We start from the raw sequence: 14,060 nt of genomic DNA, 5'->3' as shown, positions 1-14,060 counted from the left end.
TGTCTTGTGGCATCCCTAATTTATTTGAGGCGAAGTCTAGGTTGAGAGAGCATAGAGCCTCTCTGGATGGACCTGAGAACTGTAGGGTGCTTCTGGAGGTATCTGGTTATGACCGTGAGACTGAGGCCATCTTATACCATCATCTGACTCTGCTCCTTAGAGATGAAGAGAGCTTTCCTGCTTAGAGAGTTACTCCCCGGGTGAATTGCTGATTAATGTACTTTGAGAATCTGCCATGTTTATGGTTTGAGTTGTTAACATGACTAGCATTTCAGAAAGGCCAGGGTGAAGCTGACTTCTGTTGGCCCCTCTTCTGAGGAAAACATCAAAAATGAAAGAGCAAGTGTGCTTTCCTCTCCTGATTGTTCACTGTTTTGCAAAGTTTGGAAAAGTCAGCTGCGTCAGGGTCACCCCTTTTCAGATCTGTTCCCAGGTGCTTGGCCCCTCAGCTACCCGTATAAATATTTGTCTGTTAGACAAACATGGGATGACTGAGCAATCAAACCATAAACATTACATCACCTAGCTAAGTGAGAACGTTGTCAGTGCCAGCTTAGACAAAAGGCCACTTTCCTTCCAGCCAGATGGAAGTGACACTCAGCTGCCCACAGGTCCAGGAACAGGGGGGAAATAAAGAAGCAGTGTTGGAATGAGAACTATTGAGGGTTTTGTTTTTTTTTTTATCCCAGACAGAGACATGGGTACAAGAAAATAAGTTTTTTCTGTTCCTAAAAATAAAATGACAATAACAGTGCTAATTTTGACTATAAGAGACACGTGCCCTAACTTCTATGTGTGAGGACACTAGGGAAGGCTAGAGCCAGGTGGGTGGGAAGCCGCCGCCCAGTGTCAGCTCACCATGGCTAAGGGGAAGTGAGAGTGCAGCTTGGCCAGGTTCCACTGTTGTAGTTTGGACTCCTGTTACATATTTGATAGATTGGGAGATTTGAAAACAATAGGGCTTTGCTTTACTGTTTTGGAGGCTGCAAGTCTGAGATCAAGTGCCAGAGTGGTTGGCTGCAGCCAAGGTCCTTTTAGAAGTGTAACCTTCTGATTTCTGGTATCATCACATGTTAAAAAAAAAAAATCTCTCCAGGTTCCCTTCTATTGCTAAGGGGCCCACCTTCATGACCTGTCACACCCAAAGTCTTCTTCTTCTGACTGTATGGCATTGTGGATTAGAGTTTGGCGGGGTATATTATGGTTTCAATCTGAAATGTCCCTGGCACATTCATGTCTCTCACTCCACAGCTGGTGGCACTAATTTGGGGGACTGTGGAGCCTTTAGGAAGTGGGGCCTGGCTGGCAGAAGTAAGTCACTGGGATGGGTCTCTGAAGGTATGTGTCCTCTGCCTCCTGGTAGGCTGTAATATGGTGGACATCCACCATGAATAATGCTGAAGAATGCGGGTTTCAGGCAGCCAATAGGGACCTTTGTACTGCAATAGAAATGCATATTTTAAGTTTGCCTTTGGACTTGATGAAGAGCAGCAATGACATTGGTAGACCCCTGCTCTTTAGATCACAGGACATTTTCATATATGACTTGACCCTCCCCAAACTCTGAGCTATTGAGATTCTACTCTTCCAGGAGAATTTAGGGCTCACAATGAGTTAGTGACATATCAAAGTTCACTCAGGGAGCACAGGCCTGGTTGGGGAGGCCAGGGCTGGGGTTCATGACTTCTGTCTGCACGTTTCATGGGCCTTTACAAGCCTCTGCTGTTGGCTGTCAGATTGTGGTCCAGCACAGCTGTGTCAGATTCTAATTCTTGTGGCCTTAGTCACACATTTCATTTGGAAAATACCAAGCTGTTGTGAATTTTGCCTTAAAGGTGGCTGTGATAAGATTATTACTGGAAATGTTGATTGTTTTTCCACGCCTAGGATGCTGTGAGCACTGTGTGCATATATCACACGGTTCTGTCAATTCTTATATGCTTTTTATCCCCATTTTATGGGTGAGGAGATGTTGGTGGATGGATCTAGCAGCTTAGTTGATGTAAATCTGCTATTTTGTTTAGAGCTGGCGTGCAAACCTGGGCAGAGTCTGTGGTGTTAACTCTAAGTAGGCATTCTTTAGTCTAAAGGCTTATGTTTACCTTGAGTGTCACTTGGTCTCTGCAAACAGTGACCTTTGACAGCGACACACTGTGGAAGAGGGTTATTAGAAACACGGTTTGGGCTTTAGTCCAACCTGAACTTTGTTCTCTGCACCCCACACAACCATGGGTCTGCTAGCATGCTTCTCTGTATCTCTGCCACCTTGCATTGAAAATGGAGTCCCTAACATCTGCCTTCTGGGCATTTTGTAAGATGCTTAGCATGCTTCCCACAACAGAACAACAGTGGGTTGTAGTATTATTCAAGACTTTTTGTGGTTGTTGTTGTTGTTGTTAAGTAGTACCATTGACCACACTTGCATGGCATTTAATGTTGGGAAATTCCTTGTGATCTTGAATTCCAGGCTTTTAAGTGCTTTTAGAGCAATAATTTAATAATTTATGGCTCTTTCAAGAAAACCTGAGGTGTTATGACCAATGTGCATAAAACAAGTATTGGAAGACTGACTACCCTCTCAAGAGTTGGGGTATGTGAGTGCAGACTTACCCTGGCTGCATGTCCTCCTGCCGCAGATCTGTGTCTGAATCTCACGTGGAAGTCCAAGAAGAGGTTTTGGACACTTACATAGGAGAGGGAGTTTGTATACTGTTTGGGTCCCCTGTGTCCCTTTGCCCACCAGCCAAATTGTAGGGGAAGAGCTTTGAGTCCCTTATCCTAATTCACATACCTGTTCTTCCTGCAGAAGCAGGAAACCAGGAGTGACAGTCTCTGAGGAGCTGTTTCCAATGAGTACTGGGTACCAAAAGTAGTAACCAAGAGAAAACAGAGTGGACCTGGTGAGACAAAACAGCACATGATTCCACATAGCATGACATAAAACCTTTGTGGAGTGGAATCTCTGCCCTCCAAGCATCAATACATTCTGTGGGAGTATGGAGTGGGGTAGCTACAGCAAGTGCATGGAGAACCCCTTCCTCAAGCAGCTCATGGCATCCCACAGCAGACCCAGGAAGGCCATAGACACCTTCAGGGTGTAGGCAGAGGTAAGGACTTTCTAGTAGTCTAAGGACAGGAAATAATAACAACAATTGACCAGTGGGATATATGAAATTGAAAAGCTTCTTCAGGTCGAAGGAAACCATTAAAATGAAGAGACAGCCTACAAAATGAGAGACAATCATTGTCAGCCATACATCTGACAGAGGATTAATATTTATATCACATAAAGAATTCCAAAATGAAACAGAAAAAAGAATCCAATCAATGTACCATCAAAAGAATAGAACAGACAATGCCCAACAGCAGTACACATGTCCAATAAGTCTATGAAAATGTTCAGTATCTATAGTCCTCAGGGCAACATAAACCAAAACACATGGAAAGGTAGACATTTGCAGTCCCGGCACTGGGGATGTAGAGACAGGAAGATTCTTGGGACCTGCTGGCTAGCTAACCTTGCTACTTGGCCAGTGAGAGGCTTTAATAACACACCAACAAAAACAAAAAAAGGTGGACAGTGGCCAAAGACCAACACTCAGAATTGTCTTCTGTCCCCCACATGCATGTGTGCACCTGAACACAAACATTCATAAACATGCACACGCACACACACACACATACACACACACAGAGAAAACCAAAACCCAAACCAAACGAACTATGTGGAGATTCCATCTTTCCCCAGTCAGAATGGTTCTGGTAAAACAGAAAACTGAGAACAAACGCTGGTGTGCAAGGACTGGGTGGTGGTGTCAATGGAATCTTATATGTTGTTCTTGGGAGTGTCAGCTGCACACCCATTATGGACACCATTGTTGAGGTCCCCAAGAAAACTAAGAATAGAACTCTCATATGGCCCAGCTATTCCACACCTGGGTACATAGCCAGAGGACTCCAAAGTGAGCATGTCACAGAGGTGCTTGTCCATCTACGTTTATTGCAGCACTGTGTCCACAGCAGTGAAGTTATGGGCTCTGCCTAGATGTCCACCAACACATGTGCAGATAAAACAAAAGTGGAATAGAATGCATACACAATGGAATTTTATTAAGCCATAAAGGAGAACAAAAATTTTGGCATTTGCAGAAAGATGGATTGAATGCAAGATCACGTTATAAGAAATTGTGCTCAGAAAAATAAATATCAGATGTTTTCTTTCATATGTAGATTGTAAGTTTACACACACACACACACACACACACACACAGCATGAAAGTCAGAAGGGGAGAGATGGACAAGAGAGTGATGTGAGGGTAAATTTGAACAGAGCACACTATATACTTGTACAGAAATGCCATATGAAACCTGGGATTTCTACAATAAATATATATGAAAAGCAAAACTATAATAATAATAAAAAAGGCCACCCCTATGGCAGGAATTAGACTCTGTCACCATCTGTGAATGATGCCCCCTCCCATGCATTCTTGTCCATACAAAGAGAGAAGTGACTGAGGGATACACCTCAGCAGAGATAGACAAACTGCCCAAGGTTGCTTCTGGAGACAAGAACTGAATTTCACACTTGCCCACCTGCAGTTTCTAGGGGCTTCGGGTGACACTGACCACTTAGCCATGGGAATCAGGACTTTTCTGTTTTGTAGGGTCCAGGCTGCTTTCTGAAGGAGCTGTAGGTAGGAATTTGAAAGTCTGGGATCCAGGAGTCACTCAGTACCTCCTACACTCCTGACTTCCTTCACAACACAGTGGCCACATACCTAGCCCTGCCTCAGGAAGGTGGGCAAGAATAAAGCCACGTGTAGAGGAGTGCACTTCGGAATACAGACTAAAACACTTTGCCTGTGCAAAGTTTTTCCACTTATTCGTGTGTTGTTTTTCCACTTACTCATGTGTTGGTACATGTGTGTATCTGTGTATGCATGGATGATTGTGCCACAGGACACACGTAGCTGTAATGAGAGCTCTAAAATGAAGTCAGTTCTCTTCTTTCACATGTGGGTTCCGAGGGTTAAAGTCAAACCGGGTGGCAAGTCACTTTACCAATTGAGTCACCTCACTGGCCCACCCTCTCTGCTTTTTGTCAAAGATGAAAAGGCGATTGTCATCCTGATCTCCTGATCCCTTGCTCATAAACACTTCAGTTTGGGAATGCGGTTTTAAGATTGTCTAAGACCCCAAATGAAGCTGTTTCATCTAGTTGCTGTGAGAAATGGGACTGGTCATATTGGAGGTTTGCAAGTGCTTTCCTTAGTCATATCCTTTGTTAAACCGAGGCACCTGCTTTGTCCCCGTCTATGATACAGTTTTTTTATTATGACAGCACTGTAACCATGTGACCTAAAACACTCAACACCAATCAAGCTATGAAACACGTTGAGCGTCCTTTGGCTGCCTTGAAACTGACAGCACATTTCCTCATTCTTGTCACAAGTTGAAAGCATGCATGTGTTTTTAAAAACACAGCAATTATAGAGTATAAACAAGTAGAGTGCAATTTTTGATTGATTTTTTTTTTATACAATAAGCATTTTTTCATCTAAGTTTGCATGACTCTCCTGCTTTACCACTGACAAGCCTGGTCCTGGGAAACTCCTCAGTCTAGGAGTTAGAGCCCTGCCTACCTATCTGGGAAAAGCCGGAGGATGTGTACATGTGTACATCTTGCATTGTCTGCAGGAGTGTGGGTTCAGGCATGGCCCTGAGATCTCCGTGTCTCTCTAGATGTGAGTAAATGGTACATGCTCATGGCTTCCAGACTACACATACCTGCGTTCTCAGCTCATGGGTGCTGCATCTGGGGCATTTTCGCCCATTCATTCAGTCTAGAGGTTGCCTGATAAAGACCAAGAAGCCACCCACCTTAACTCCAGGGTGTGACTGGTGTGAATGTGTGTTGAAAACCTGGAGAATCTGGAAAACCTTTGAGAAATGGCAGTAACATACAGCGTCTGCTGAAGAAGATGGAGCATGCGGCTCACAGGCTTCCGTTATTCCTGACTTTTTGTTATTCCTGTTGGCGGGTACCATTCACGTTCAGGGCAAATGTTTCCTGACTCAGTTCACTAACCTACATGCTGGTTGCCTCTAGAAACATCCTCATAGATGCATGTGGAAGTAGGCTTTAGCAAAAAGCCAAGTTGGCAGCCATGATGGTCACAACCGTTTATTTAATTTCTCTTTTGCTGCATTTGATTTCTGTGCCTTTTAGGAATTTTAAAGTGTGTTCCTTGCTTTGAAAAGGAAGGCTATTCATTGGCCCCCACAGTGAGTCTTCTGCATCACTTCACACACAAAATTGTGCATGTTGGTCCTCACTACCTTGTCCCAGAGTGTTGGTGTTCTCGTTTGTGAAGAGTTTGGAATGGTAAGGAAAGCAGCTCAGGGGTGGGCTGTGTCTCAGTTCAGATCAGCAAACGCATGCTGCAATTCTGTGCAGACAAGCCCCTGTAAGCTATGACTTTTGTTATTGTCCCCTAAGATTGAAAAGAGAAACAAGGGAACAACCTTACGTTGGCTTCTAAGGTACAGTGATGATAAAAAGGTCGCTTCCAGGGACCCATCTGGGAGAAGATGCTAGCTCATAGCATGGCCATGGACAGCCCAGATGAGCAGACAACCTGACGAATTGCTAATTAATCAGCATCTTTTCATTGAACTCTGGGAGGAGAATTACTTTGAATGTGATTATCTTTGTTAATCAGCCCTAATGAGGCCTTCCTAGAATAGTGAAGCATTTGAGCCTTGTTCACTGGTACCCATCACATGTAATTGTTTCCATACTTTTGGCTGAAACAGCTGTACAAGGCTTTGCACAGACCATAAGTACTAGAAGCCTTTGAGGCAGTGTTTTGTATAAACAATGCAAATATTTTATTGCTCAGTTGAGTCAGATCTTTACAAATGGCCTTAAATCTATCAAGGACTTTTTCCTGTGGGTTCCTGTGTAGGAGAAGGGGTGGCGGTGGCAGCTGAGCAACATGAAAGACTGAGTGTTGCTGTGGTGGAGGTCCAGGACTCTTTCATCTTAGCCAGAATCCTATCCCATCTCTGTTTGAGGGTTGGGAGTGTGTCAAAGTCCTGGGCTTTTTAATTACATTTAAGCCTTTTAGGAAGCTGTGCCATGCAGAGCTGGAAACATATGCAGCAAACACTTGATATCCAATTTGAGGACCTGAACCAAAGGTCTCCACTCAGGCCAAGGCAGAGCCTGGGAGTAGGTCAAAGCTGTACAGAGCCTAGGAAAACCTCTCGATCGGGCAAAGTGGCAATGCTTTATGATCATCAGGACCTTGTTAGTACCATGTGAACAATGTCAGGAGATTGTCAAACAAAGGAGGGAGTCGCTCAGGTCTCCACCGTGGAAATTAATGAACCACATTATTTTCCAAACTTTTCATTCCATATATGTGTGTTTGTATGTACGTTGAGTAAGGGAATTGTAATCTGGCTTCTGTTTGACTTTCAGCTTTCACACTTCAGTTCCATGATAAGCATATCCCACCTTACTTCATGGCTCAACCAAATACTTACATGATTTACACCATCCCATAGAATTCCTGTACCACTGCGCATTTAGCTCTGCACCAGTTACAAGATGTTGGGTTTTGTTAAGGTCTTGGTTATAATCAGACTCAAGGAGCATAGTTAAATGAATTTTTTTTTCTAGAGTGAATTTGACAAAATAGGGTTACTGGGAACAGAAAGTATCCATACCTCTGAACCCTTGACATGTAAACTATTGAATTGTGTGGAGAGAAGGAAAGCCACCCCAGCATTCTTTATGGTATCCATTCATATGGGAGGAAAAGGTGTGTTCTGGAATGGAAGGGCTCCCCTCACTGTGGATGAGCGGCCATCACAGTAAAGCAAAGAAGTCTTGGTAATGTCCCGGGGTCAACGGATTTGAGAACTTCTGTCTGTCTTTCTATTTGAAGAAGCTGTAGTTGCTACCAATGACATAGGAGGCCCAAGCAATGTAAAATTCCAAGTAGAGCATTCCTTGGTTCCATTAAAATATAACTTCCCTCTAGACAGCCAAGTGAGTTGTCCAAGCCTACATGAACACACACACACACACACACACACACACACACACACACACACACACACACACACACACACACACTGGGCTTTGACATTTGCTTAAACCTTTTAAGAAGGCTGCATTATGAAGGCAGAAAGAGCATCCACAGTGAAATTCAATTTGAGGACTCAACCGAAGGGCTCCATTCCGGTCAAATTGGAGACTGAAGAAATCAACATTGTACAGAGTCCAGAAAAGGCTCTTTGCTTATCTTTTGGGACACAGTTGTCTGTTGACTATGATGAATTAAGTTTGGAAGGATGCATTGGCTAAGACAGGACCAGAGTTTCTTTCAGGTTGTTGGTGTGTGTGGTGACCTGGACGGAAGTGAGCCTCAGATCTGTGAGGCTAGCCTCTTGGGACACTGGCTCCAAAGCTCAGGTTCCCAAGTCTGACTCATGTTCACCCTCTGTTCCTGAGTTTGCTCCTTGTTTTTTCCCTCTGAATTCCATACTTGCTGAGGGCTGGACTTCATTTCAGGTTCTGCTCTACAATGGCCAACTAGACATCATCGTGGCAGCAGCCCTGACAGAGCGCTCCTTGCTGGCCATGGATTGGAATGGATCACAGAAATACAAAAAGGCCAAAAAAGTGGTTTGGAAGATCTTCAAATCTGATAATGACGTGGCTGGTTATGTGCGAAGCGTGGATAAATTCCACCAGGTATGCAGTTGGGGAGCAGGTTGTGGGAGTGAATTATTTGCTGTCTTTTTATTTTTTTTATTTTTTTATTTTTTTTTTTGGTTTTTCGAGACAGGGTTTCTCTGTGTAGCTTTGCGCCTTTCCTGGGACTCGCTTGGTAGCCCAGGCTGGCCTCGAACTCACAGAGATCCGCCTGGCTCTGCCTCCCGAGTGCTGAGATTAAAGGCGTGCGCCACCACCGCCCGGCTGCTGTCTTTTTAAATTCTTTAAAATGGAGGCCTAGAATACAAAGCTTTTGCCTTCACTTTATACGTGCGCTCAACGGATGTTATATCTGTGTTAAGCTTGGTCTTAAGTGTACACAAAAATTCATTACAGTTTTATTGAGCTGAGGCATTCATAATTTCCATTGTATTTTATCCCCTTTGGCCAGTATATTATTTTAAAGTGCATTGATTAATTTTTAATGATTTCGACTCTTCCATTCTTGTATTTATTATAAACTAAAGGGAATACACTCTATTGTAGCTTTGTAGTTTAAAAGCCCACATATCTTTATAATTTCAACCATTTGAAATTTACTTTCTGGCCCTCGAAGTGGTTATTTTTGGCAAATATTCCCTGTATACTTTTAAAGCGATTTCATTCTTCAGTTGCTAGTTGTAATGCTTTTTATGTCAATCAAAGTCTTTTGAAAAACATTTTTACACTTATTATTTTGAGAATTTACATCACTTCCACTCACCCTTCCCACATGCTCCCTGTGTCCCCAAACTCCCTCTCAAATTTACAGCTTCTTCTTTAATTATTATTGGTATATATGCACATACATGCATACGTATAAACAAATATAGCCTGCTGAGTCCATTTAGCATTGCTTATATGTTTATGTATTTAAGACTGACCACATGAGAGTGGATAACCTAATGGAGGGCTCATCCCTGGAGAAGACTCATTCACTCTCTCTTATCAGCCATTAATTGACTATAGCTCTTCACCAGGATTGGGGCCTTATGAGATGTCCTCCATCTGTGTTGGAATGTCAACTAGTGTTGTCATTGTGTGAGTCTTGTTTAGGTGACCATATTGTTAATGTCATGGGCGTTACTCTCTGTCTTCTATAGCAGACACTATCCGGAAGCAGATGTCCTGGTCCTCTGGCTCTTCCAATCTTTCCAGGCCCTCTTCTACAGTGTTCCCTGAGCTTTGGGTGTCGGGGTTTTGTTGTCAATGGGCACCCTACAGTCAGTTGTTCTCTGCATTTGATCAGCTATAGATTTCTGTGATGTCTCTGTCTCTCTCCCCCAACTACCCTTCTGTGTCCCATAGCTGACAAGAGAGATCTCTTAAAATCTCCCACTGTGATTGAAGACTGTTCTATTTTTCCTTTTACGTTGTGCTGCTAACTGCATACAGCCATAGAATCTCTGTTACACATTCCTGGCACTAAATATTCCTTTTCCCGTGAACTGTCTTCTTTGTTTGTAGTAATGCTTCTCATCTTAAAGTCAATTTGATTGATAGTAGTGTAACTACACGAAGTTTCTTTTGAAAGTGTGCATGTGGGATACCTTTTTTTTTTTTTTCAGAATTTCCCTGTCATTTTACGGCATCCTATTTGAGACATGTTTCTCTTACACAGTATAATGTGTTTTATTTTTTGTGGATCCCAACAATATTTTAAATTTGAAATCATACATTTGCATTTAAAGTAATTACTGATTTTTTTTATAGGATCTACTGTCTTGTTATATGGTTTTTATTTGTTCCCTTTGGGTCTATATTTCTGTTTCTTTTAGTTTTAACTCCTTAGAGTTTTATGTCATTTTGTTTCCATCAATAGATCTGTGAGCTATTATTCTTTTGAAATTGCTTTATAATAGTACCAGCACAATATGGATGCTAGGCTTACTTAATGCTAATATAAATTAGAATTTTACTATTTTCCAGACAAATGTGAGAACCTCATAATATTTTATGCTTTACCTATGCTCCTGTTTTTTGCTATTAAAAAGCAATTCTATATCTGGTTTAAACAGGCATTATTTACAGCATTTGATCCAGCCAGTACTCACTGAGAATTCACTACACATTTAACCTGTCAGCTGCCATCATGTTCCGTGCATTTCTTGTCCCCTCACAAAAACCCTTAAGCACTTATTTTAGAAATGTGTGTTGACATCATGTTCTCTATTTTTGTCTTTAAGTGTTGTTCTCTCAGCTTTGATTGGGAAGGCCACGTCCCATGCAATGGGAGGCTGCCATGGATTGGGCTGGTCATATCCCATGCAATGGGAGGCTTTCATTGATTGTGATGGTCATATCCCATGCAATGGAAGGCTTTCATTGATTGTGATGGTCTTGTCCCATGCAATAGGAGGCTGGCTTTGATTGAGAAAGACTGAAAGCTATATCTCATGAAATGGAATAATTTAATTGTTTTCCCCGAGCTCCTGAAGGCTGTGACTTCTGTCCTGTCCTGCACCCTTGTGATGAGGAGTCAGATATTAGCTTTTTTTTATGCCACTTTGAAGGTGATTTGTGTTTTGTTCTGCATAATGCCTTTCAAGATGATCTCTGTCTTGTTTTCCAGCAATTCTACTGCTTGAACCCAAAAGGTATTAATATGGGTGTCCTTGTTGTTGTTGTCATTGAGTGGTTTATTTTTTTCTGACTTGATAAAAACTGTCCCTATCAGAATGGCCTGTAAACAAGCCTGTAGGACATTTCTTTCTATCTATCCATCCATCTATCTATCTATCTATCTATCTATCTATCTATCTATCTTTCTATCTTTCTATCTACCTTCCTACCTACCTATCTATTCGGTTAATGATTGAAATGCGAGTGTCCGGCCCACTGTGGTGGTGCTACCTCTGGGCATAAGAAAGGAAACTGGGAAGCAAGCAGCACTCCTCCCTGGCTTCCGTCTCACTTCCTGCCTCCAGGTTCCTGCCTTGAGTTAGTTCCTGTCCTGGCTTCCTGCAGTGATCCACAGTTACCAAGAAGTGTAAGCTGAAGTGAACCCTTTCCTCTCCATGTTGCTTTCGGCCATGGTCCTTCTCACACCAGCAGAAAGCTAACTAGAACACTGGGTATGCATCCTGCCTGGGTTTCTTAAGCATGCAGAAACTATAATTTGAGGAGTTTGTTGTTCATGTTGTTATATTTATAAAATTCTCAGCCTCTATTTCTTAACGGGATGGTCATGTGCCATTGTCTCTTTTTTCTCCTTCTAAGACTGTCTTTAGGTGTTGGGTGTTCACCCTGCTAAGACCCTGGGTTTGGTTCCTACCACTAGAAAGAGAGAAAGAAAATCACCAAAAGATCTCCAAAATACCACCCCCCAAAACCCAGAAATGAAGACCATGTCCCACACTTCTGTACATACATGCACAAGCACACACATTCAATTGCTCTAACCCTACACCATGTGACTGCATTGTGGAAATAGGACCTACAGGTTATAATTAAGGTCAAATGAATATATCAGGTAGTGCTTTTCTTTAATGTCTGTCTTGCCCTCATAAGAAGAGACACCAGAGATGTGCTCCATGGCACAGATAGATGGCTACTAACTGCAAGACCAGAGAGTATCATCTCCAGAAGTGGAATTAGTGCCTGGATTATCAGCTTCTCAGGCATCCCTTCTGTGGTTCCTGCCAGGAACCTTTGAGACGATTCAGCTATGTTAATACACATATAGCACTACTGACTCACAACAAATGTTGCTGTTTCTACTTTTATTGCTATTACCTGGATTGCTTAAAGAATGCATACAGCAAATGGAAAATTATAAACAGTGAAATTCATGATCTAAGAAAGTATTTTTCATTCAAAACCAACCCATAAGGGAAAGCTAGGTATTAATATTTGGGTCACAGAGGCAAATATGCACAGTGAGCTGTGAAGGGCAGATAGATGGTAACTTCTTCACCCACCATGCTCCTCTTAGTGATGCAATCTCAGAAGCACACACAGGTCTCCCCAGTCACCTGTCGCTGCATGCCCCCCATCAGCCTTGTGAATTGCTCCAGTACCTGAGACTGCACACACATGTCCTTCTTGCATCTTGCACAAAACTACCAACTTAGGAAGCCAGATGGATGCTCAGGGCAGTGTGTATCACAGAGGCAGAAAAAGGAATTAACTACCAGCCAGAAACCTGTAGCCAGTATCACTCTAAGCCATCTGATTCTTCCTGTGAAGGCAAGAACATGGAAAGACAAAAGAATCAGGAGGCCCACCTATGTTATCTATAGAGAGGGGTTGCCTCACAGATGGGAACCTGAATTCTGCATATGCAATTTGAGCATGCTGGGAGGACACCTCCCTCCCCTCGGTGCCTTGGAACTACCTGGTGGTTATGGAGATGAGGGACTGGAGGAGAGTAAGGAGGTCCTAGGTGAACAAAGGTATTCTCTGTGAGGCTCAGCTCTGGGAGTACAGTCCAAGCACCCGATGATGAAGAAAACTGGCCCTAGCCATGGACTTCAGACACACAAGACAGTATGTGCATGCGTCTGCCAGGGAGAGACCACGGTCTCTACAGGACACCATGGCTCTTAATTAAAAAAAACAAAAACAAAGGAGACTTGTCTCCACATGAGTACCCAAAATGCTCACTTAAAGGGGTGGCAGGTCTCCTAGTGGGGCCAGGGGCTGAGAAGAAGGCTCACCCCAGCTTCTCCATGTCCCATATTACCAGGAAACTGTGCTACTGCACCTCCAGCAAGGCTTCAGAAGACAGGGAGAGCGCTTCTCTGTCCCACTGTGGGTTCTGCTCAGAGAAGACAAGTCTTTGATGTTTGGGGCATGGCAAACAGCAGCCCAGTTAGTCATTCAGCTTGGGGCAACAGAGTTTCTGAGTCTCAGTTTGTCTGGAAAATGCAGGCTCTGGAGTAAATAGTCTCTAATATGGCCTCTAACGAAAACGTGAACTATTTTTCATGAATGTCCAAGGGTGTCCCACAGTTAGTAAGAAACGTAGGAGCCTGGGGAGATGGCTCAGTGGGTAAAAGCACTTGCCCCTCAATCCTGACAACATGAGTTTAAACCATGGAACCCACACACAAAGTCAGATGTGGGAGTGTACATCTGGAATAACGGCACTCCTCCTGGGAGATGGGAGACAGACAGCACAGTCTCAGGCCAGCCAGCCTGGGGTACACAGTAGGGCAGCACAAAGAGAGGTGATACCTCAACAAGGTAGAAGACAAGAACTGACACCCAGAAGCTGTCCTGGTACCTTTTCGTGTGCTCCAGCAGTCAAACATGCACATACATGTATGCATGCCTGTGCACACAGTGA

At 43.2% G+C, this 14,060-nt stretch overlaps 1 protein-coding gene across 1 annotated transcript in view; it reads left to right on the top strand.

Moving 5' to 3' along the window:
• The window catches only part of Cpvl (carboxypeptidase vitellogenic like), a 170,896-nt gene that overhangs the window by 134,907 nt on the left and 21,929 nt on the right, over nt 1-14,060 (top strand). The window contains exon 12 of the mRNA XM_052721512.1: nt 8,588-8,770. Within this exon, the coding sequence (XP_052577472.1) occupies nt 8,588-8,770 (183 nt within the window). The remainder of the gene's footprint in view (nt 1-8,587; nt 8,771-14,060) is intronic.

Source organism: Peromyscus californicus, unplaced genomic scaffold, assembly GCF_007827085.1.
Source record: "Peromyscus californicus insignis strain IS unplaced genomic scaffold, ASM782708v3 Scaffold_6__1_contigs__length_162567912, whole genome shotgun sequence".
Taxonomy (NCBI): domain Eukaryota; kingdom Metazoa; phylum Chordata; class Mammalia; order Rodentia; family Cricetidae; genus Peromyscus; species Peromyscus californicus.
The sequence above is the reverse complement of the archived record's forward strand: the minus strand, read 5'-3'. Positions and strand labels throughout refer to the sequence as shown.